Source organism: Strongylocentrotus purpuratus, unplaced genomic scaffold (genome assembly GCF_000002235.5).
Source record: "Strongylocentrotus purpuratus isolate Spur 01 unplaced genomic scaffold, Spur_5.0 spur5_scaffold_16, whole genome shotgun sequence".
Taxonomy (NCBI): Eukaryota; Metazoa; Echinodermata; class Echinoidea; order Camarodonta; family Strongylocentrotidae; genus Strongylocentrotus; species Strongylocentrotus purpuratus.
The window spans coordinates 21,633,628-21,659,940 of NW_022145601.1; the positions used below are offsets into that span (position 1 = coordinate 21,633,628).

At 37.3% G+C, this 26,313-nt stretch overlaps 1 protein-coding gene across 7 annotated transcripts in view; it reads right to left on the reverse strand.

Moving 5' to 3' along the window:
* Positions 1-697: 697 nt before the first annotated feature.
* Positions 698-26,313, reverse strand: part of abcb4 (ATP-binding cassette, sub-family B (MDR/TAP), member 4) — a 49,319-nt gene continuing 23,703 nt past the window's right edge. For 5 of the 7 annotated variants that reach the window (XM_030986483.1, XM_030986487.1, XM_030986486.1 and 2 more), the window contains 20 exons: positions 22,177-22,271; positions 21,460-21,584; positions 20,850-20,966; positions 20,412-20,580; positions 19,156-19,392; positions 17,931-18,134; positions 16,568-16,738; positions 15,660-15,840; positions 15,133-15,263; positions 14,469-14,633; positions 12,127-12,306; positions 11,664-11,747; positions 9,428-9,631; positions 8,514-8,614; positions 7,884-8,024; positions 7,208-7,364; positions 6,447-6,644; positions 5,677-5,880; positions 4,404-4,550; positions 698-3,628 (listed from right to left, as the gene is read on the reverse strand). In XM_030986483.1, coding sequence (XP_030842343.1) covers positions 3,422-3,628; positions 4,404-4,550; positions 5,677-5,880; positions 6,447-6,644; positions 7,208-7,364; positions 7,884-8,024; positions 8,514-8,614; positions 9,428-9,631; positions 11,664-11,747; positions 12,127-12,306; positions 14,469-14,633; positions 15,133-15,263; positions 15,660-15,840; positions 16,568-16,738; positions 17,931-18,134; positions 19,156-19,392; positions 20,412-20,580; positions 20,850-20,966; positions 21,460-21,584; positions 22,177-22,271 — 3,218 coding nt within the window. In that variant the 3' untranslated portion in view covers positions 698-3,421. 7 annotated transcript variants of the gene reach the window in all.

Sequence of the window (26,313 nt, forward strand, 5' to 3'; positions counted from 1 at the left end):
TCATGACATTCTTTTTATTGTAAAGAGAGTGATGGGGAGAGGCAGGGGGAGTGGAAGACACATAGAGAGAGAGAGAGAGAGAGAGAGAGAGAGAGAGAGAGAGAGAGAGATTGCAAGAAATGGAGCAGAAATATACAGAGTACCAAACTAACATTGTTAAAATTTGTAGGATTTGGGTAACGTAATTTCAAATGAGATCAAACTGACCAACACATTTTTTTACATTCCCCTTTCATTCCCTTGTCCCTCTAATTCTCTCTCCCTTACCGCTTACTAGTCTTGCTCTAGCTGCCTCAGGACCCCCCCCCCCCCCCTTCTCCTTCCACTCTCTCTTTTCTCCTCATCCTCCTTTCTTTTTCTCTCATTTACATCTTTTATAAAATACACAAATCTCCCCTTTTCACGTATTTAAATATGTCATGAATTTCATATAACCTAGAACTTTTGTTTTCCTAATTTTTAATCCAGTATGAATTGTTCAAATAAACAAATGAATAAATCTTTATCATTATTATGACTACATCTTTTCTAATGATGTGGGGTTTATTCATAGATACTACACTTTTTAGTAGGATCGAAGGGCAAAGGAAAGTGATATTTACGACACTTTCATATGCAACAATTGGTACTGGACCCCTGCCTCCCCCTCCCTCTCCCCCTCCCCCTGTAATTAAAACATCATTATAATCAGGATGAATTTGTGTTAAAAGTAGTATACTTTATTTGACCGGTACTATCGACTGTTCACATAAAATGTGATCTACAACAGGTAAACAAAATATATATATATATATGAATACTTCATTTTACTATGGGGTGATGAATACAATAATAGGTGACTACTTATTGCATGAAAGCAAAAGACTGGAATATGAAACACACATTTAAAAGGTCAGGAGAGGTGCAGGATTATCGTTAGGGGAAGCAGAGGGCGGGTTTCTGTCTTGTTACGGCGTGAAGAACAGTAGGAGGCGTACCAAAATTTCTTAAATGAGAAATGCGCCTCCCTGCCATCATTTTTTTGCCCCAGAGGGCTCTTAAACTTCGATCCTACAAATCTGATAACCATTTCTTCTTTGGTAGTCAATTCATGTTCTGACCCGTGCGCTCCCCCTTTTTTTTATCAAGAATCCTTAAGCCATCCTTGAGACTTGGGATATAATGGTGAGACGCAAGATTTAGTGCAATTAGAGGGGATTTTGTGGGTAACAACCTTTCCCCACCACCTTGCTGATAAACAAAGAAAAGTGATACTTTCTTTTTAAGATGGGCTAGGAATGCCCCTGCATATATTATACAAATATAGGAAATGTCATGATAACAAAAATGTATATCTTACAATAAAATGTATATGATTATAGAGATAAAATGATAATGTTGATGTGAACGTAAAACTAAATGTATCCTGCATTCTGTTACATCGAAATGTGAACATGTTCAGTAAAACAAAACTATTATATATTTTTTATCAAATGCAAACATAATTTGCTAAAGGCTACAGGTGGTATTGAAGAAACCAAATCACCAATTTCACTATTGATTAATACATCTCTATCGCTATCAATAAAAGATCATTATGTGCCATATATGCATAAACACTTTCTGTAAAAGATAATATCTTTAATTAAGTATAAAATACAACTGATGATTAAGATAACATGCTTAATAATGAACTCTTTTTAATAATGAAAAACATAGGATTAATGCCACCAAAATTGCCAACATGAGCCCCGAAAAAAAAAGCTATTCATATTTTGCCGTGAAAATTATACAAATTTTTCATGACATCATTTGGAAAAGCGACACACTTTTTATCATATCGACTCAAAGCTGATTTGAATTCCATCAATTCTATGAATAATTTAAATATTTACATGGGTACTACATGTATCATATATATATACACAAAAAATGGGAAAATCCGACTTTGGTACCAAATTGACAAGGTTATGCTACGATGCACACCCAAAAATATTAAGTAAACACGTGTGGAATAGAGAGTGAGTCAAAAAAAAGTTTACACCTAGAAAATTGCTAATTATTTAAAAAATCATTGATGAACATTAAACTGTGTCTTATGAACGAGTGTTTTATCCCAAATCATTTGGTACCATTTTTGTGTGGTATTTGTTCACGCTTGGATGAACAGGTGGAATATCACACAAAAATGGTACCAAATGATTTGGGATTAAACACTCTTTCATAAGATGTATCATAATTTACTGTTCATAGATGATTTTACAAATAATTAGCAATTTTCTAGGTGTAAACTTTTTTTTGATTCACACGGTAGAGGCAATTTAACTCGGCAAAAGTAATCTCAAGTTAAGAAGAGAAAAATGCATCGTTGCACCAGTCTTTAAAAAACACTTCTCAAAGATATCTGCATTAACTACCATTAAACACAATATGACTTTTGTTCCATTCCATAATGAGGTTGTCATTGTCAGTTTTATCTTTACAAGATACCATGAATAAAATATCACAAAAGAGCCGGTAGTTAATGTTTCTGCGACAACAAATATTGTTGATGTGTTAGTGCATGTGTGGGGGAGTTATCATTTACCATTTATCCCGTCATGCACTTACGGTGACACACACGTACAGTTCAGTCGCAACAAAATGAAATAAACAATATCATAAGGCACTGTTATTTCCAGATACTAACCTCGAAAATACTTTGGTATGCATTAGGTTACATTACATCATTCACAGAAAGAGGTAGAGAAAGTAAAGTAGAGGCCCGTTTAAACTTTGAAGTTCCTCTTACTAAAATTCACCTGATTGCAAGCGTACAAAGAATAAAGAAAAGAGAAAGCAGTATCCTATTTGTTTATGCATAAGAATCCTCCATTTTCGTCTCGATGCATAGATGTACAAGTTCACGAAAGCATTTGTGACATCGAAACAGAAGTCAATTGTTATAACCGTCAATTGTTGTAACCGTTGTTAACAAGTCAAAAGATGTGCAAGACAAGAAAGATGGACAAGACTCGAGAGAAAAGGGTCAGAGAATGTATAAAATGGTATGAAATTTGTCAGGCGGATCCCCCAACGAGGGGTTGATTAGAATAGCAAAACCTATTTTAGGCACCTCAGTGTTCTATAACGACAGGCTCACAACAAATACAATCAGTGCTACAATGGTTATGATTCCACTATCTCTTAGAATGATAAATATACAAGATAATGTTTATAAACTTTAGTAAGAATACAAAAACGCTCCTGATTTACACGTTTGGCCATTCAATAGTTTTTTTGGAATTTGACCAAATCAATCGTTCCATATCTGGCTCTACGATTTGATCATTTAACACAACTTCTGCAACCAGCACCTACTGAGAGGTATTTGGTCAGCATTTCAAGACTCCTGGTTTGAATCTGTATTAGTTTCGGAAAGACAATCTCTGCTTTTCTCCGTCTATTCGGATTCCACATCAATCTTGCCACCGGTCAACGTAAAGTAGTGTCCCTTGCTTTGGAGAAGTTCCTGGTGGCTACCGCTCTCGACGACCACTCCCTCTCTGATTACAGCAATGGTGTCAGCGTTCTGGATGGTGGAGAGACGGTGGGCGATGACGATGGATGTTCGGCCCTGCATGGCATTGTCAAGGGCTGCCTGGACAACCTAGATTGATAGGAAGAGAACATAACGGTTGAAGAGGGAGAAAGAGAGGAACAGGGGGGCGTTTCACAAAACTTGTCATCAGTGACGAATGACAGTTTTTGTTATAAGCTACTGAAATCCTTGCTTCTGATTGGTTATCAACAGATTTGTCACTGATTTTTGAAATTTGTCATTAAAAAAAAGGCTTTGTGAAACGGGTCCCAGGAGGAAAGAAGGACAGAACTGCCTGTGTTCAGAGCACTGACAAATGTCTCCACAATATCTAGGATGGCATTCATAAGATTATTACAGGAATATTACCAGATTACTTAATGTAATTTCATGATGTAACAAGGTGTACTGCACATATTTTGAACACACATTGAACCACACACCAAGCCACCTTAAAAAATAGAGAGCACTCCACCACACACATATGATGAAACATTGCGTAATTTACACACAAAAATTATCAAAATATTTGTTGTCATGGATACATTTACTATCAGCTCTTTAGGGATATTTTGTTCCTAATATGCAACTCGGGATATCAGTGAAAGATAATCTTTCATTATTTGGGAATTCAGATCTGAAAATAAGACGCAATGGTCAATGCAGGATAACGATCCCCATAATCCTTGGTTCTTGCTAAATTGTGTGCCAGACAGTCTTTTAGAGACAAGTGGACAAATTTAAACCCATCATCTTCAAATGACATAACTTCTGTCATAATTTACCAGCAAGAAAATATCTACCAAGCAGCAAAATTACTACCAAGAATTTGCATGATTCTTACCTTTTCGCTCTCTGTATCAAGTGCTGAGGTAGCTTCATCCAGGAGTAGGATACGAGGATTTCTAGCCATAGCTCTGGCGATGGCTACTCTCTGCTTCTGACCACCGGACAGCTGGGCTCCTTTCTCTCCTACAAGAGTATCATATCCCTAAGAAAATAAGAACAAAACGATACTAGATTAACAAAGTTACACTCCCTGCCGAGTTAGTAATGCCATCGCCAAAAGCCAGGGTAATCATGAGAATATCATGAGATGGATAACAAATAAGTGCTTCTATTAAAAATTCAATCTTAAAGAAGGAGAGAGTTACTTAGAAAGATAAATTTAAGAGAAATTATCATTGTTATTCAAGAAATAATAGCAAAGGAAGCTTGTTCTTCAAATTAACTCATTAGCAAGAAAAAAACAAAGAAAAAGGAGAGGAAAAGAAGGTGATGGAGAAAAATATTTACAAAAAATTGAAGGAGGTAACAGGAGGGGGAAAGGGGGACAAGGAGATAAATAGGTGCCACTGTGTTGCCGCCCTCTTGATTCAGGATTATGCTTATTCATTGATGTATGACCTTCGACCTTTTCCTGTCAGCCACTTGTCGGCAGTGCCAGTAATGATGAAGTCATTGGTTTATGAAACGGTTTGTAAACTGTTAATATATAGTGAATGCTCCCCAGGGAGTGGAGAATGTGCATACATGGTGTGTGAGTAAGCCTGAATCAGAAGACTGGGGTAATAATATATACTGTGTCTAGGAACAAAGTATTTGGCGCGTTATAAATGTGATGTATTAGTATTATAGTGGTTCATTATAGTCACGGTGGCAGCGGTGGGATCGATAGGCGAAAAAAAGTGTCTTAGTCGAGATTTTAAGCACTTGACTGGTGATACGAAGGGTGTGGGTTCAATCCCCATATCAACAATGTTCTTAAGCATGGGATTTCTTATTATATACATTGGGCAGCTCCACCCAGGTGTCCATTGTGTTAATTGTGTACTCAGTAGGATGCAAACATCATCAGAGTTTGCTCAGAATTGTGAGTATCTGTAAGATGGCGGTTGGCTGGAATGTTCACCAGGGAGAAGAGAATGTGCACAGGCAAGCGTGAATATGTTGTCTGAGGTAATAGCATCTCAGTAAAGCACCTTTACACTTTGTAGATGAATTAACCACTATATAAATGCTAAACAATATTTTTGCTAAATATCAAAAGGAAACAGACAGGAAGGGTAAATCATGGCTACTAGCCCAAAAGAAAAGACTGTTATTGCAATACTTACAAGAGGAAGAGAAGCGATGAAATCATGAATGTTGGCCATCTTGGCGACATTCTCAATAGCCGCTTGTTCCATTGGCGTTTCGACACCATATTGGATGTTGTCTCCGATAGAACATGCAAAGAGGATTGGTTCTTGGCTCACAATCGCCATGTTTGCTCGCAGCCACTGGATGTTGATGTCTTTTACAGGCGTCCCATCGAGAGCCTTTGTGTAGTGGGAAAAAAAAGGTTGTAGTAGATTAATCTATCCTCTTTTTGTTTTATTAAAAAAACAGTTCATTCATTGGTCTTGAGATTTACAGGCCATGCTTAATAATTACTCCAGAAAATTGTGAGATTATTCAATCAAAATTTATGGGGCAATATTTTTTCACTATTAACCTCATCAATACAGTTTTTAATCGTAATTGTAATCTTTATTTATTTATTTATTTATTTATTTCTGGTATTTATACAGGGTGGCACATATCACCTATTTGGTGGTCTTCCATGAGGCCCTGTTTGGTAATAATAGAAACAAATAACAGCATCAAAAACAAAATATATAAATACACAAGCATATAAACAGGTAAAATACAAATGAATTGGTATCCCCTTGAAATATATATTTACTCTTTGATCCCTTAGTCACTTCAAATTTGTTTTCATTTCTATATATCTGATTTTTGAATAGCCACAACAATTAAAATTGCACTTAAAAACTACTTGTAGAAGCAGGGGAGGTATACTAAGTTTAATAAGTATTATAAGCTAAATAAGTTAATATCTTACCACAGAACCTTGTGCAGGATCATAGAATCTTTCTAGGAGTGACACCAGAGTACTCTTACCACACCCACTCTCTCCTACCAGGGCTACGGTCTGGCCTGGTTTGATGGTGAGACTCAGCCCTTTCAAGACGGTGACGTCAGGTCGAGTTGGGTAGGAGAACTTGAGACCACTGTACTCGATCTTACCATCCACCTTTTGCTGTTATTTAAGTAAAATAATTCCAGATTGTATAAAAAAATGTAATTTTTATTAACTATTAAACACATAATCTGACAGATATTTTCTGAATCATTCAATGCAGCTAGGCCTATTAAATTTTATTGATGAGGAGCAAACATTCACTTGAACATACTAGTACACTTATACAAGCATTACTATAGCTACCACTACTACACCATCACCCCCATCATCTCTTCCTGAACAAATCCATCACCATCGCCACCTCCACCACCACCAACACCAACATCATGACCATCATCACCTCCATCACCTTTAACAATCACTATCACCACTATCACCATCACCACCACCACCACCACTACCATCCTTCTCAAGACATCACCACATCCACTACCACTACCATCATCAATATCACTACCATCACTACCACTACCCCTTCCACTACTACCCACCACTGCAATTGCCCCTACCAATCCCCCACCAAGACCATTCCCACATCACCAAACCAATATCAAATCCACTACAATAATTATCACTCATACTCCTACTTCTACGGTACTCCTTCCACTTTTAATTCTTACCGGTTGAGCACCATCCGTGGAATAATTATCAATGAGCGGCTTGATGCTGAACAGGTGGAGCATAAGATCTGCTGAGTGGCGAGCTTTGGCGTAGTCTGGGAGGAAAGCCAGTGACTGACCGACCGAGATGCCGGCAAAAGCAACCCCAAAGACAACTCTATAGTAAATAAAAGAATGAAGGTTTTATCACCAAAGACAAAATGACATAACAATTAAGAATGTATCACCTGTTTGAGACTGATTATGAAATAAGAGATAGGAGACTATAAACTTGCGATTGATTTGGATCAATCACACCTCTTTGTAAGACTGGACCCAGGTATTCTCATAGACAGAATGATATGGCACAGATGAAAGATCATTCCTTGTGAGACACCAAAGCTTTATCTATCTATCCATCTATCTAGCTTTTTATCTATCCATCCATCTATCTCTCTATATATCTATCTATCCATCTATCCATCCATCTATCTTTAATCTTGAATCACACAATCACTTAAAAACATCATCTCTGCTAATCTCTCCAGCGGGTCTTATACCCTTAAAGCCTGAATGATGCAGCATAGATTAAGAAGATCATTCTCTGTGAGACACCAAAGCCTATATATATCTATCCATCTGACCATGGACCAATCCAGTTTACATTATGTTGAATCTAGAATCACTAAACACTCACTTGAAGACCTCATCTACTGTCATATCACCAATGGATACCAAGTATCCTCCCAGACGGAAGGATGCTGCATAGATGAAGAAGATCATCGCCTGGGAGACAGCAAAGGCCAGACCATTAATCTGGCTGTTAATCTTTCCTTGCCTGTAACAAGTGATCAAGGGAAAGAAAACAACGGACCCATTTAATGATTTTTATACAGATGATATTATAGTAGATTTAAAGCCTGTCTGCACTAGTTTGGCCAGGAGGGATTTACCTCTCTGCATGGTCACTAACAGGTGGTTATCTCATGAAATCAGCTCCCACTTAACATAAGAAAAAGGGGATCATGGGGGACCAATGGGTACCACTTAGGCATTGTTGGTTATATAGAGGGCGCAAGTAGCTACAAGTAGTGCAGTTCTGCTTTAAAAGCAAATTATATTTAAGTGGACCTCTAACAATGACTAGACCCATATATATATATATATATATGTATATATATAGACCCTATATTAATTAATGAAGGATGTAGGCACATCACATTTATGGGTTTTCTAACTGCTAAAACATGGATCGTTCTGTTAAACTGAAGGATAATAGGTTTTTTTCTCTGAATAGTTAAGAATAGTTTTGGATCGTTCCATTTACCTGTAGGGGTTTTGCAGCTGCTCAGTATAATTCGCAATCATCCTATCCTCAAGGTTGAGAGAGGCTACAGTACGAACGTTCTCAATTGCTTCGGCGGCAATCTGTAGAGTGAAGAGAAGAGGAATGATGATGGTATAAAAGGTATGAACCAATTTTTGAAACTCGAAAGAGACCTACATGTATAACTAAAAACGTTTTTTCTCTTTGTATTCAGAGTTTCGTGCTGGGATCTCAATTTATATATGAAGAAAAAATGTAAGCTCTAAATGGCACTTATGTATAGATATAGATAGATATAGATAAATTAAATTGAAACCGAGTGGTCCTTGTACTATGCTTATGGGAAATAGAGAGTTCAGTAGTCAACGGGTTAAGAGAAAAGCAATATGTGAGTAAACCAGTCGACATTAACAAATAGTATACTCAATTGCACTCTATTAAAAACAGGGGAATGAAGTTTGTACAAATACTAGTTGATGCTGTTATAACATTGGGCATGTACAGATATAAACAAACATATAGAGAACAAAAAATAGAAGTCATTATCACTTAAAGTTAAAATAGATATCCAATTTTAAAAAGAAGGTTCCATTTCAAGAATAAAAATAGTTAGTTTATATAAAAGTGTGATAGGCCTACACATGAGAGATATGAATTTATGAAAACTTACCCTTTATCTTTTCTTTCTAGAAAATCAATCAATTTCTTTAAGTCATTCATTAACCCGTTGACTACTGAATTATCTAATTCCCATAGACTGAACACAGAGACCACCAGGTTCCAGTAAGCAATGGGTTAAAGTCATGGTGGCAGCGGTGGGATATAAGATAAAAGGTGTCCCGACTTTCTATTAAGGTTGACATGGCGAATCAAAATTGCATGGAGAAAAAAAAAGATTTTGAACGAGTCCGTACCTTGCCGGCTTCCTCGATGAGGGCGGCGTCTTTCTCATGCCCACCCTGGAGGATCTTCATCTCAAGAGCACCGGAGAGGGCCAGGACCGGGAGGCAACCGAAGATGAGGAGAGCCAACTTCCAGCCGAAGACGAAGCCAATGGTGATAGCGACGACCATGGTTACGATAGCCTGCACGATGGTGCTGATGCGCATTCCGGTGGCCTGCGTAGACGGAGGAGGATGGCAGAGACTTAAATTGAGACAACTGAAGACTTGGTGGGGGGGGGGGAGGGAGGGCACAACTAGTTTATGCCCTTTGTTCATACTAAAGTAAACTCTAATCTCTTCCAGATATCACATGGTAAACCACCCCAAGAAAACAATGCAACACTTAAAGGGATAGTGGAGTTATGTTGCAGAGGGCACTATACAAAATAATTTTGTTGTGAGATAATGAAAAACTGTCAAATTTGAAAGAAATTTAAATGACAAAATCATCTTTGTCTGATCAAAATCGGTTCAGAGACGGCTGAAATATAACAATTTCTAATACTTGTGTACCACCACAAATATTAGATATTTTGACAAATTTGAAAAAAACGTTGAAAAAAAAGAAATAACCCCTTTTACATCGTATTTCAGTCAATGCCGATGTTGGCTTTTTTGTTGGCATTTTCGTGTTGCTTATATTACCCACAATTAGCTGGCTCATGTATTGTTAATTTTAAGTAAATAATTAATTAACGGTCACCATGTTTTTTTTCTAAGTGGAGCTGAATTGGTATGATTGTGTTGGCTAAATTTTATACATTTTGGGGTCTAAAATTACCTTCATAGCAATTTTAGGTTCTAAAAGGGCACTATAAATGTCATAGATAAGAATAAGAGCAATAACCATGCACTTTGAAGGCATTTGCGGTCTGAAAACAAAACTCAACTATCCCTTTAAAATGAATGGAAACTTCACACAACAAAGGCCCTGTGCGCATCTCCTTAGCTCTGTGTTATAGAAGTTTGAAATGTATTACGCTTTAAAGGTAAAGACCAGTTATGGTCATGCGATTGCATTGTGAAAGAAACGTTGTGGAATCGATCAGAAAAGGTTGATCATCTAGTATCTAGCATCTGCAAGGTTCTGGAATCATCAAAATGATAAGAAATTTGGCCCATTCTTCGTAAAGTTACAAGCACTATACACAGAAAGATGTATATGGGACTACCCTATATCTCTCACAGACCATGAGAGAAACAAATTTACCAAATATATGAATTATTAGGCGGTTTCCCGGCGGTTCCCGGCAAATTTTTTATCATCATGTATTAGTCAAAACATATTCTTTCACATGATTGGTAATGAGAGCTTCCATTTCATTTTTTGAAATTGGGGCGTTTCCAATACTGGTCTTTACCTTTAAGTATGTCATTATAAAAGAACCAATGCAGTTTTGCCACATCATATCAGAAGGAGGCATTAATATGTGCTTGTAGACCCCCTTTGAAATGTTTAATTTTTCATGCTTGTTTAAAGCTTAACTGCCATAGTTTACAGGAGGGATTAGACCGCTCTGCAAGGTCACTGGACAGGTGGTTATCTCATCAACTCAGCTCTCAGTTAACATAAGAAAAGAGGATCATGGGGGACCAATGGTCACCAATTAGGCATTGTTTGTTATATAGAGGGAGCAAGTAGCTACCAGTAGTGCAGTGGGCCTTTAAGATTTTTTCCATTCAAATTCAGATTCAAACATTACAAATCAATTATAAGCATTTAAAACAAATTTAAGAAATATATGTTGGAAACAGCTGTGCCCCCTTCCTTATTCTAAATCCTGTATATATACAACATAATTCTTACATAGATTTCACAATTAGCCTGGGAATTGTATGATCTTTTAGAATAATTACCTCAATTATATATTTTTTTCAAATAAAACCATTTCAGCTTCACTGGCAATAATGCTGTATTTTTTTTATTATGGATTAAACATGTTCAAAGAAATTAAAGTTGCTTCTTTTACCTTTCTGCATAGTCGCTAATTTGCCACGCATGCGATATTGCGCTAAACAATACTCTTTTGACACTGACATAGATTAATCTTGCATTGGAAACAGTTTAATAATCTTGAAACCTTTGGTATATTTATCCCACGATAAATATTATCCCACGATAAATAACATTTGGGACAGGGACAATATTATGCATGACATATAAAGGGTTTCAAAACATCCTTTCTATTTCTTTAATTTGACTTACCCCTTTGACATTTGATGCGTCTGATGATAGCCTTGTAGCAAGGGCACCAGTACTGTGACTTGGTTGGTCAAAATATGCACAGTCCTTTAAAAAAAAAAAATATATATATATATATAACAATTAATAAGAATGTCAACCAGTGACTGAAAAGTGCATGAATTTCTTTCTATTCAGTTGAAAATGTTTTTGTTTAATTTGAATTGTTCTTTTGCCATGTAAGTACAATTTTGATTGAATATTATCCTACTGTGACTGGGCCTAACAGTCTCTCTCTTTCTCTCAATCTCTCTCTCTCTCTCTCTCTCTCTCAAACAGTTGCAAATCATGACCACTTTGAAAATCAGCTTATGTTGAAATGCGATCACATGTTGGATACAAATAAATCAAAATAATAATGTATTGATAACTTCCGTGCAGCAAGCTAGCATGATCAAATTCAATAGAGATCAAGATATAGGCCTACCTGACGGAGGATGGTCCAGAACGCTTTCTTGCGAAGCCTCAGGGTCAACTCCTCTCCAGAGATCGAAAAGCAGTAACCGGTGACGCTGTTACTCACAAAGAATGCTCCTCCGAGGGCCAGGAACATCAGGGCCCAGAAAACAGATTCCTCTCTCAATTCGTCAGCGGGCAAACTGAAGATCTGAAGCGCAAAGGTGATCGAGCCAAAGAATTTCTTGTCAAATAATTGTCTTTACATTTAGACCTTAAAACTCAAATAAGCTGGCTTTAAATATTGATCACAGCAAAAAAGTGAGAACAAAAATGAAGTAAAAAAATTAGATCAAAGAAGTTCTTTTGAATACCACCATCAAAAAACACTTTTGAGAAACCAACCCAAGGGCCATTTTGATCTTATATTGTATTACATGTATAAATCATTAATCATTATTACATTTCAAACTAGATGGAATTTTGACTGCGCGCAGTCGAAAATGATGCCTCCGCCATAGAGCAATTTAAACAAGTTTGGAGTTTAAATCTCCAGTGGTTCTTGAGATATCATGATAACAATCTCAATGTATGGAATTTCATAAGTTGACCTCTGTGACCCTTGACCTTTGACCTACGTGCTCCAAAATCTAATCAGATTGTCTTCCTATGGTGATACACACTATCATTAAGTTTGAAGTTTAAATCTCCAGTGGTTCTTGAGATATTATGATATGGTGATACATACTATCATTAAGTTTGAAGTGAAAATTCTCCAGTGGTTCTTGAGATATCGCGATAACGATCTCAATGTATGGAATTTCATAAGTTGACCTCTGTGACCCTTGACCTTTGACCTACGTGCTCCAAAATCTAATCAGATTGTCTTCCTATGGTGATACACACTATCATTAAGTTTGAAGTTTAAATCTCCAGTGGTTCTTGAGATATTATGATAACAATCTCAATGTATGGAATTTCATAAGTTGACCTCTGTGACCCTTGACCTTTGACCTACGTACTCCAAAATCTAATCAGATCATCTTCCTATGGTGATACATACTATCCTTAAGTTTGAAGTTTTTACATCTCCAGTGGTTCTTGAGATATCATGATAACAATCTCAATGTATGGAATTTCATAAGTTGACCTCTATGACCCTTGACCTTTGACCTACGTGCTCCAAAATGTAATCAGATTGTTTTCCTATAGTGATACACACTATCACTAAGTTTGAAGTTTAAATCTCCAGTGGTTCTTGAGATATCATGATAACAATCTCAATGTATGGAATTTCATAAGTTGACCTCTGTGACCCTTGACCTTTGACATACGTGCTCCAAAATCTAATCAGATCGTCTTCCTATGGTGATACATACTATCCTTAAGTTTGAAGTTTAAATCTCAAATGGTTCTTGAGATATCGCGCTAACAAACTCAATACAAGGAATTTCATAAGTTGACCTCTGTGACCTGTGACCTTTGACCTACGTACTCCAAAATCTAATCAGATCGTCTTCCTATGGTGATAAATACTATTCCCGAGTCTTAAGTTTAAATCTTAAATGGTTCTTGAGATATTGTGATAACGGTCAAACGGGACGGACGTACGGACGGACGGACGGACGTACGGACGGACGGACGGACGGACGGACGGACGGACGGACGTACGGACGGACAACCCGAAAACATGATGCCTCCGGCACCACCTTCGGTGGCGGAGGCATAAAAATTTAAAGCGCTACTGAACTGATGAACTCTCTGCCCTAGCGTGCTGTTTATTGTACAGCATCATCACATGGTTAACTGTGCAGGTAACCCAATTTCAGAGGATTCGATGCAATATAGAACAAAAAGCGCAGTATATAGTTAGTGGACCATACTGCTACAGCTGACACAAAATGGCACTAGTGGGGTTTTATTAGTAGAATGTGGCTTCAGTAGATTACGCACAAAGCTATTGAAATGCCCCTTCCGTGAATGATGATTTCTTGAAAGTCAAGTTCAAATTCATTTTCAAATTTATTCATTTCACATCTCTTAAAAAGTACAATGAATGCAGACATTAACAATTTAAGAACAACAGTGTACAGAAATTAGAAAAATGATAAAAATGAGAAAGGATGCTAACACTGTGATAAAGTGGATGTGAGGGAGTATATAGCAAAGGCCATTGAACTGATAAGGCTCCTCCCAGTATAGATATCCATCACTGTTTTAGTCTTTATATATAATCATGCTGTTGATAGATTTAATTGTCAACTAACCAAAATATCATACCCATGGGGGCAATTTTTACCATGCATCCCAAAGCAAAATATCTTGATGCTTCCACTGTTTTCTACCCACACACGTATTTGCCGATCTACTTACCGCGATGACCTCGCTGAAAAGAATAGCGAAAGCAGGCATGGCGACTCCAAGGATTCCAGCAAAAACGCAGCCGACAACGATGTAAAGCCACTCCGGTTTATTCATCTTCAAGATTTCAAGATAACCTCTCTCCTCCACCTCCTCCTCCTCAACTTCTTCCTTTACCTGTGAACCAACATAAAAAATAGGAATGTGGTTAATATTGTTGAGGCCGCCATCCTAGTCAAGCTTCGCTTATGATCGCGGTCTTCTGCACTTTTTCAATTGATAGTTTGGATAATACTTTAAATTTATATGTTATAGAAATATCAAGTTTCGTTATTATATGTACATATGTAAAAAAAAAAAAAAGAAAGAAAAACATTTGCACATGAATTTATCATTGTTTTTATATTTTGTATTATACCTCATGTTTTTATATTCTTTGTTATTCTGTTAATATATTTGGAAAAATGCAGAAATAAAATAAAATATCGATCACATTTGACATCTCTTAAAAATATCTGTAAAATGAAATGAAACAAGAAAATGAATCTGGCATGTGCCTAATTTTTTAGTATTCCGACATGCAAGACTGCAGTACTGAGTGAGAGACCGAGCTAAGAAAAAATGAGCCTAAAAAACACACATGTAAATGTACAGGTAGTAAGAAACCTTCACTTACCTCAACACTTTCTTCCATTTTGCCACTGCCGTTGGACATTTGTCGTGAGATCTGACGAGACATTTGACGAGATGGTAGTCGTTTGATGGATTCTTTTCGAACAACTTCTTTTGAAGTTGATGTTGATTCCTCTGTAAAAAAAGAAAGGGGGGGATGCAAAACAGCACCAACGTTTAAACATATGGATCTTTGATTGTAGCAGCACCTTCCTTAAAAAATAAATAACAATAATAGCATCCAAAGATCTTGTTCAAAATTGCTAACCAACCTTTGATATTAATCTTCTTCACTTTGGATGTACATGTATATGATTTCATGATCCAACAACATTTTGCTCAAAACACAATGAGCTCAAAGTAATTTCTTTCCTAAGGAACAGGATTGTTGGAATTCAGTTGAGTCGAAGGGCATGGGAGGGGGGAGGTAGGATCCTTTCCCTGGAATGATAACGTTTTTGTCATGAAGGGGGGGGGAGGTGTCATACATCGCCCCTCTCTATAGATAGGCCTACATGTATTCTAACGTACCACCAGCACCATCAAGAGTCTGCAGGGTCACAAGCTGCTTGTAGACCCCGTCTCTCTTCATCAGCTCAGCGTGATCACCAAACTCGACGACCCGCCCGTCTTCGAAGGCGTAGATGACGTCAGCATTCCTGATGGTAGTCAAGCGGTGAGCAATCACGAGGGTTGTGCGACCTTCCGAAGCCTATACAAGTTTATTCAGGATGATAAAGAAAATGGCAGAACAATTGAAATCTGAAAACACTCCATAATAAATAATCAGGGTAAATAATCAAGTTTTATACATTTGCACTTTAAGATTTAAGTGCAATGCAGATCATATTTAGTGAGCCTAACGTTACGTTCTATACATCAGAATAATTAAAGAGAAAATGGCAGAACAAAAGTGAATTAAGTAAGGTTTCCCTAAATGCAAAAAACCAAACAAATTAAAAAAGTGTTGGCCAGCAAATCAATAAATCTCCCCTTGGATCTGCAAATGTGTTGTTAATTTGTACTTTAAGGGGGAAATCCATCCTGATACTAAGTTGGTTCCATTAGAAGCAGAAGAATAAGAGGAACAGGTCAGGGAATGTTTGAGCAAATTAGCATTTAAACAAAATTATGAGTTATTGAAGTTACTATCAATCAAACACAAATTGGCTACACTGTGACGTATCTTGTGAGCTCCTCTCCAATTTGGTCTGTACAGAAAAACATTCAGTAGATGCCAGGAAAACTTCATTTACAGGGGTTCATCATTGTTTCTCTAGTGACAATTCTTTTCCTTATTCATGACGGAATATATATTTTTTCCATATAGGTATTGAATAAAAACAGTGTTTAAATAACTATTTATAGGGTGCAAGTATGATTACAAAAATTCTTGGGAGAAAACAATATTTCTAATCTTTTTTAGCTACCAGTCTTACCTTATCCAGAGCTTGTTGTACGACCTTCTCACTCTCTCGGTCCAGGGCTGAGGTGGCTTCGTCCAGTAGAAGGATAGGTGGGTTTCTGACCAGAGCTCTGGCGATGGCTACTCTCTGCTTCTGACCACCGGACAGCTGGGCTCCACGCTCACCAACCATCGTATCATAACCCTGCACGATGAAATTGACAGAGACGTTATGACTGAGATGTACACAACCTCACCATGTAGGATCATGCCCGCATTTCACTTTATGAAACGTCCATGTCATAAACTTTGAAATTAGAAATATAGTATAAAACGTAGGGCCAGTTGCACAAAACTTACCATTGCTTTGCCATCAATAGTAACTACCATGAAAACCTTGCTTTTGATTGGCTGTTGAGCCCTGTGACCATGGTAGTCGCCCCTAATAGGATATTATGATATCTATTGACAAAACTACAGTCGAGGTCATTGATTTAAGGGTCAAGCATTCCCGCTAAAAATTAAAGATTGGTGCCCTAACAAAACCTTTCATTTTTTATTAATTTTTTTTTTTTTTTTTTTTTTTTTGGGGGGGGGTGTTTATTTTCCACCAACCGCAACTTCCATTTGTCTATACTTTTATGATTTTTATATCATGATTTTCCCTTTAATATATATATATTAATTGATTTGAAATAAAGTGAGCTCAGTTGAATGGAATTGAATTAATTGTGTATTCAAGGAAGTAATATGTACGGATGCAGATCGCTACTTTCTACCCCTATCTTGTAGATGGATCGGCAAGCATGCTCGCATAATGAGCAAAAAAGTTGCGATTGATTGCAAGTTGCAAAATTTGCAACTACTATTTGCAATCGATTGCAAATTAACTTTCTTGCAACCCCCCCCCCCCCCCCCCCTCCTACTGGTCTCCTAAATTTCCTAGGATTTTGTTAGGATTGAAGTTTTAACAATCAAATTAAGTTATTAACTAGATCTAGCTTTTATTCCCCCCCCCCCTCTCCCTCCTCTCTCTCTCTCTCTCTCTCTCTCTCTCTCTCTCTCTCTCTCTCTTTCTCTCTTATTAATGGAGAGTTTAAAGAGAGTTGAGTTGCGATCAAGACTTATGCTTGATTTGGGGGATTCGCAATTGATTGCAGCTTTCTTGGAACGCCCCATAATACAGAGAAGGTCTTCCATTTCCCTTATCAATACTCTTCCCACTGATCTAAATAGTCTGTGTGTATTTGCAGTCAATGTACCTTGACGATATTCTTTATTATCATGTACCTAAACCTGTTTGTTTTTTAAAGTCAACTACATCATTTCTGATGACCACCCTAAATCAAATGGACATAGACCCAATTTTGATTTTTCTTTGACAATGTCAGACCCACCTTGGGTAGTTTTGAGATGAAGTCATGGGCGTTGGCCATCTTGGCAGCCTTGATGATTTCCTCCTTGGTGACACCGTCTCTTCCGTAAGAGATGTTGGTTTCTATGGAACAGTTGAAGAGGACCGGCTCCTGGCTGACCACACCCATGTGTCTCCTCAACCAGTGGAGGTTCAGCTCTTCAATCTTATGCCCGTCGATTAGGATCTTTAGATGAGATGAGAGTGATATAGAACCAATACGGGTATTTATCATCAGGTAATATTCAAATGAGGATAATGTAAGGAGATAGTCCTAACATCAATGTCGGCATTTTTTTAGCATTCATATCCATCACACAATGACACACAGGGTGTTGAAATATCCCTCCTGGAACCCGTTTCACAACGCCTCTTTCCATTGACAAATGACGAAAATGAGTGAGAAATCTGCTGATAACCAATCAAAAGCAAAGATTTCACTAGCTTGTAACAAAAACTCTCATTTGTCACTGATGACAAGTTTTGTGAAATGGGGCACTGTTCTCATCAGGTTGCCATTATAACTAACAAATATCTTTTCACTGGGTAAATATTTACGTAGCATGGGTCGAAAGAGAAAGATATGGTGCCTAGTTTGGGACAAACAGTACAAGTAATAGTATGAACAGGTAATTTAACCACTGTACTTGAGTTGAACAAACATTCTGAAGGATCGAAACACAACTGTTTGTGTTGAGAGATAACAAAATGGGAAGTTCTTTGACACATATCTTTAGATTCGAGGATACAACGTGTAATCAATTTATTTAAATCAGAAATGCTGGGATAGAGAAGGAAAGATTTAGAATGTCTTTGGCAATAGCATTGAAGAAACTTGAAAGACCAAACACACCAGGGGGTGTTTCATAAAGCTGTTCGTAAAGTTACGGGTGACTTTACGAACAACTTGTATATGAAGTGCCAGATAGGATGTCCAAAGTTTTTTTGATATTTCCAATAACCACAATTAAATTATGGCAAAAAATATACTTTGCATTAAAAATGTTTGTTATAATAAGAATGTTAATCTATATCTGCACAGTTCAACTTTAGTTGATGCAGGTAATAATGATTGAGCATCCCATTTGGCTTTTCATATACAAGTCGTTCGTAAAGTCATGCGTAACTTTACGAACAGCTGTATGAAACTCCCCCCTGCACACTTCAAAAACATTTTTTTGTGTGAATGTTAATCTTCGTTTACTCACATTGCCACCCAACTTTTCATAGAATCGTAGGAGCAGGTTGATAGTGGTCGACTTGCCACATCCACTGGACCCCACCAAGGCCACTGTTTGCCCCTTCCTAATGCTCAGGTCTACACCTTTCAACACCGGTACATCGTCCCGGGTGGGGTAAGAGAATTCCACCCCTTGGAAGTCTATGTTCCCCGTCATCTCTGCCGGTACGATCCCCTTCTTGGAGCGAGTATCGATAGCTGGCCTCTGGTGATCGACAGAGAAAGAAAGAGAGCAATTGGTTGTTTATCTGATTTTCATTTATAAGATGTTGACGTGGATCCTAATCAAATGAATGGTTGAAAGCGTACACGTGACCAGGCATTTATTTTGCCTAACTTGGATTTAATGACCGGTCATTATCCAATGGTAATAATCAGTCATATTATCAAAATCATGTTATAAAACATAATCTTATAAAACAAATAATACGCATCATTTTGTTTGGGCATTAGTAAAATAACCCACACTCGGTACCTTCAAAGCAGTCCAAACACCCTCGGCTGTTAGACTGTTCCAAAGGTACTGTGTGGGTAATTCTTACTAATGCCCTCACCGCTGTGTATGATTTATATATTCAAACATGCAAACAATACATTTCAAGATTGCCATAATCCTTAAGGACCTTCTGAAGCTATGAGGGTTCACTAAACCAACGAAGTACCAGATTGGCAGCCCTTAAAACCAAATTTTGGTTTTGCGGACCTCTGATAATTTTTTCTGAGGGTTCGTGACGAGACCAACATCGTTGGTCTTGTGAGCATTATTAAAGTCTCATGTGCTGTCAGTCTAAAGGGATATCCCGGTTCAAGATTACAAGAAATGGGGTCTGCCCATTTCAATGTAGTTCAAGTTATCTGGCATTCATCCTGACCTTTAAACAATATCATTTTCTAGAACCATTTAATGGCTCATTATGCACTTCAAGTCAATTTTGTGGTTCTGCATTTCGAAAATGAAGGGATTCTCAATTGTTGGGTTGTTTATACCAGCAGAATATAAACAAACTGGGGAAAACTGAAACTGAGAGAAACAAGTGAAAAGAGAGGGAGAGGAAGGGGTGATGAAGAAAAGGGGGAAAGGAGGGAAACCAGAGAAATAGCACAAAAATGGGAAGAAGGCGAGAGGGGGAGGGAAAGAAAAAGAAATGGAGATAGGGAAAGAGAATGTTAGCGAGAAAAGAGGTGAACACAGGAATTGAAAGAGTGGCAAGAGCAGGGACTTACAGCATCGATGACGTCGAAGAGGGTCACTGCCGCGCCCCTTGCTGCCGTGATTGCTGTCATGGAAGGCGAGATGTTGCCGATGGAGAACGAACCGATCATGACGCTGAAGAATACGATCATGACGTCACCACCAGTTATACGCCCATCGGCAACGAGTTTAGGCCCATACCTTGAAATGGTGATGAATAATTACGCATTATTACAATTACAGATTATTACAATTACAGGTATTGCTATTTTTATTTTTTCAATTATATTTTCCAGGAGGTAATTGTCCTAGAACCATCGTTTGTGTAGAACAAGAAACCACTTAATGAACAGCAATTTTCCAAGCAATACGTATAGGTGTGATGTTTCCAATATGTTTCTAACTTAATAAAACACATGAGAGTTCAATCATACAATCATGCATCAACCTTAATCCAATGGGGTTCTCACCAGAAAGCAAGTGCATAGGACCCGAACATGATGAACATGGTGATACCCATGCCGACGCCCGAAGTCACGCCCTTCTTCACGCCCACATCTCTGGCTTCTTTCAGCTCCTTCTCGTACCTGAGGAATGGAGAGAATGGAGAAAAGATGAAGGGTTGATAAAAAGAAATATATGAGAGGTCTATAAATTAGCTGGTCCTTTGAAATTGCTGGGGAATATATGAACATTCAAGGGATTTGTAAATATAAGGAGTTGAGCATTAATAAACACCTTATTAAAAGACTTTTTAATGATGGGTCTTTTCGGAGGACACACTTTTTAGGCTGTAAATTTGTAAAGATCTGAAGTCATGCAAAAACACTTGCATTGTTAAAGATTATGTTGATATTGCATAAGTTGTTTATTTGCTGTTATATATAAATTTGTAAACATTTGGAAGAAGAAAAAGTATTTGGATGTAAATCATGATCATCTTTAGTTTATCATCTTCATATGCTTATGACCAATGTCTCTACCATGGCTTGAGAAGAATTTTGTTAGAAGTTGACATTTTCATATTGTTACTTAGTATATTAACCTTCATTTGATAACAGTTTGAAAACTATATTTTACCTAGTGACCTCCTTCTGTTCTCCTCCAAATGCTATGACAGTCCTGATGCAAGACAAAACCTCCTCCGCGACACTCCCGGCTTGGGCGTACGACTCCTGCTCTAGCTTTGCGAAGGATGTCAGAAACTAGAGAAACATAATCAGTAAGACGTTTAGGTTCACTGGTGTTGCCAATTTGTCGCAATAAAATATGAAATTTAATTCAATACATATAATGGGTAAATGTTGTAAAAATTTCTTGAGGGAATAACAATTTTAAAGGCGAAATGAGCCATCCTGTTTACTCATAAAATCAATTAAATGAAAAAAGGAATAAACAATTAATAAATAAATATCATGGTAGGGGTGTGAGAGTTTAGGAGGGGTAAGGGATCACACCACTAGTGTTACATCATCGCCCTCTTTTTGTCTGTTATCTAGTACGAACTGGAAAACAAAATTATAAAGATAGTAATACAAATAGGAGACATAACATCTTTTATAAATGGGGAGCATGGACCATGCAGGAAAGCTTTAAAGCCCGTCTGTACTAGTTTGGCTAGGAGGGATTAGATCACTGACAGGTGGCTATCTCATCGAATCAGCTCTTAATTAACATGGGGAAAAGTGGATCATGGGGACCAATGGTCACCGATTAGGCATTGTTTGCTATATAGAGGGCGCAAGTAGCTACAAATAGTACAGTGCTGCTTTAAATACCTATCCTTGATGTACTTACATAAGCCATGAAGCCCCCAGCTGCTGCTAGTAGAGGGGTCGTGGATAGAAGAACGAGGGTCAATTCCCAACTCTTCCAAAAGGCTATACCAAAACCTGCAGTCAAAGAAATCACATAATTAAATTCATAACATTTGTTTTGAATTCATGGGTAAGCACATTATTAAAAAGAAAACAAATATTTTCTACAGTCTCGGGATCATATTGTACTAAAGCACACTCGACTGCATCAACACAATTATATCACAATTATGACTTTAGTAAGGTTATAGAATGTTTTAAGATTTAAGTACATGAAAACAAGAAAAAGGAGAGAGTGAGAGAGAGGTGGAGAAGAAAGAGAGAGGGGAGGAGAGACAGAGAGGGGGTTGTATCACGGTATGTTTTAACTTTTACATGTAACTACCATGAAAAACAGAGCGAGATATATTTGAAACATGTCAAAATGAATGACTTATAACATTTCATGTGCATTATGGTATTGGGGGGGGGATAACGCGTCCCATCCTTTCCATGGTAATTCTCTAAAATCTAAATTGAGGTCATTACAAAATTGAAGCAAAAAATGCTTTCAATCATTTTTACTTCAATAATACGTCATATGAATTCCCTTCTCGTTATTGTACAGCCATGCATGAAAGCATGTGATATATGGCGCAGTGTTATATAACAGCGTTTATTACTTCACACGTCATAAAACATACGTAACGGAAACTTTGGTTACATAACACGGGTAGAACTTAGCTTCCTTTTGTTACCTCATCTGATTCAATTATTATCCTCGCATAAAAGATGAGCGTAAAAAAACAATATTCATCATTCAATGGGCCAATAGTATAATTTCTGAGGAGTACTTTACTCGGCAATTTGTTCCGTTAATGAATAATAGCCTCTTTTGTTATCTTACCAATAAACTAAAAATAACAACAATAAAGTAAAATAACTAAAAGCATGAAAATACTCATATACGTGTTATCTTGTTTTTTTATCTCTATAATTTATCTATACTAGTTTCATCTTGAACAAATCTGCTTTGTTTCATATGTTCATCATTCAATGGACCAATTGTTTAGGTGTATTTTACTCGGCAATTTGCTCCGTTGATAAATAATAGCCTCTTATGTTATCTTGCCAGTAAATTAAAATTAACAATAACAGATAATAAAGTAAAATAAACTAAAAGCACGTAAAATACTCACAAACATTTTATCTTGTTTTTATCTCCATACCAGTTTCTTTTTTTAATTATTTGTTTGGTTCATATTTTCATCATGCAATGGACCAATACTATAGTGTAATTACATTTTGAGGTGTATTTTACTCGGCGATTTGTTACGTTAATGAGTAATAGCCTCATCTGTTATCTTGCCAATAAACTAATAAAGATCTTATCAGAAAGACTTTGTCCTCGTGAACTTCTTAACGAGCCACCATTTTGGGTTCTTGCGCAACTTCGTGAAATTTATGTATGTTTGTTTCATGCCGCCAAGGGCGTAAATCCCTTGGATGGGGGGGGGGGGGGGGGGTATCATTTATGTGCGTGCGCGAGTGTGTGGAAAAGGGTGTTTGCGTGAGGGTGCGCGTGTGTATATGTACAATAAAACGCAGAGCTTCCAAAAGTTGCAAAATCAACTTTTGACCAATACTTTTTTCTTTTCTTTTTTTAAGATGAATATCTGGTTCTGAGTTCTGACCAATTAAAATCAAATGTACTATTGCATTTAAAAATAATTCTCGAAAGGTAGAAAAATAACCTCACACATTGACGTTATATTCTAAATCAGACTAAACATGATAACATGACGTATCAGACCGAACTACCACGGCCACATACAAACCTTTTTAGAAGGTCGGTCCATTGTATTCAGCCTGTAAGCTTTTTAAGAACCTACCGGCAAAAATATATTACAATAGCAGCATTCGTACGAAGTCTCTCCCATCCTAAATACACCCACACACTCGCTAATTGTTACTGGTCATGATAAACTAATTTATGTACTTTTTATTTTTACTTTTACTGTCGCTTTATTTGTAATAATGCCGTTTTATTTCCGATGTCGTTTAAATTTTGTTATTGTTGTATGAATTTATGTGATTTTCTTGTATATCGTTCTGTAGCCATGTTAAGTACATGAGTGCATTGCTTTGTTTGAACTTCTGTACGATGCCTTGTTGAAAAGCACCTTCTAGCCTGAGACCAGATTTTAACGCGATTAAATAAATGCAATACAATACAATACAATTAATAAGATTTAAAAAAACGTCTGTCTTGTTCAAAGATTGTTCGATTCAAGGCAGCATATCCGTGCTATTAATGCTAAAACTACGTTGACCGTTTGCTTAGGCAAACACCCAGTCAGACGTCAAATATTACCGCACCATCATTGTGCACTTTTTTGTTCTCACACGACAAACAAATTAGCTCATGAATTAAAGATGGCGATCGTATCGGATTACCATATTAGGAGACACTGATAAAGTCGTGGGATATCTGTATTTGGTAATGGTTCGGCCAATGAATGGGGCATGAATAATTCATTATCTCTGAGTTTCCTAAGATGTGAATAATGATATTTGACTTGTTTATGAGTCATCATCGAGAGAGGGACAGTGGAACAGAATATCACTATAAAGGTCACCGCGGTTATACATTTTATTGACCAATATTCATTAAATTTCTGATTAACTGAGCAAAATAATACGACCGTCACACAAAATAAAAGACGTAATCATCGCAATTTTTATATTCTATCCATTTTTCCACGTAAAGATTGTCGGACTTTCTTCTCTCTAGGAATATCGCTCTCCCACTCCGGGAATATTACTACTTCTTCCTGCCCCATGTTTCATTAATCGATTTTCTTCACTATCCTCATGGGACCCGTTACACAAAACTTTTTTTTAGTGCATCATTGCTTTCGTCATCAGAGTCGCATTAGTAGGCCCTACGTTATTATTTTGTCATAAATTCGCTCGGTCTATTCTCGTGTTTTTCAATCTTATATTTTGGTCTCATCAAATTATTTTGTCCAATGCTATCTCTTTAACAAATTTCTTTTCCATCTAGTCCCCTTCATTTTAATCACCCTTATTATATCACTATATAGTTATATTTTTCTTATATTGTTCTTTTTTTGCCATAGGGATAATATAATTTACTTGGTCGGTCTTTTGTCGATCTTGCGTCGATCTGATATCGGTCTCGTCGGTGTGACTCAAGTATAACCCCTGTTTTTCCTCCCCTTTATGTAACATTTCTTTGTTTTCTCTCAGTGACGCAGTCATGATTTTCCTCCTTTCATCTATCCCCGGCATCTATCCCTTCTCACCTACTCTACATCGGACGTAGCTCTGTTTATATATGTCAGGATGCACTTCTGTTACGTGTTTATTTTCTTTTGATTGCGCTTTTGTAAAAATGTGAAGCCTTCTCTCACATAAAATTGTTTACGGGAAGAACACGGACAATGTCGGACGTAATATACGCGCTGTGCAATCGTTCACTTGCAATATCAAGGAGTTCGTTCTTGTCGCCAACGTCACGTAAACTAAACTGATCAGGCCTTATACTATTCAAATCACATTGATTAACTATTGGAAACTACAGAAATATTGTGTAATTGCAATGAGAATGAGACTTATTTGCATCATCAACTATATCATTAACTATTGTAATACTAATCACAAACAGTGTCTATCATTCGCACATCTAAACAAACAAACACGCAAAAGAATATCACCATTATCATAACCTCATTTCTTCCAATAAACTTAGTTTACGTACAGGAAGTACAAAGTCTCCGTGCATTCGGAGCATCTCCCTCATCGTAGTAAATAGCGAGGGATGGGCTATAAGTAAGGGCCAGGCCCTCCTATCCCCATATCACCTCCTCAATTCCTGATACTTTTGTCAAAAATGTTGTCTGAAGATTTTGTTCCGTAACAACATATCGCGGTGTATGTCAGTCATCGATTTGGGGGTAGGGCCGTTACATTTTGCATGAGCAGCCCCTCACCCCTACCCCCATCCCCCCCCCCCCCCCCAAGAAGAAAAAAGCTGATCATGGCTCTAAATTCTGTTTAACAAGGAACTTTTCCATCGCCGATGGATAAATCTCCTACTGACGTGTTCTAAATA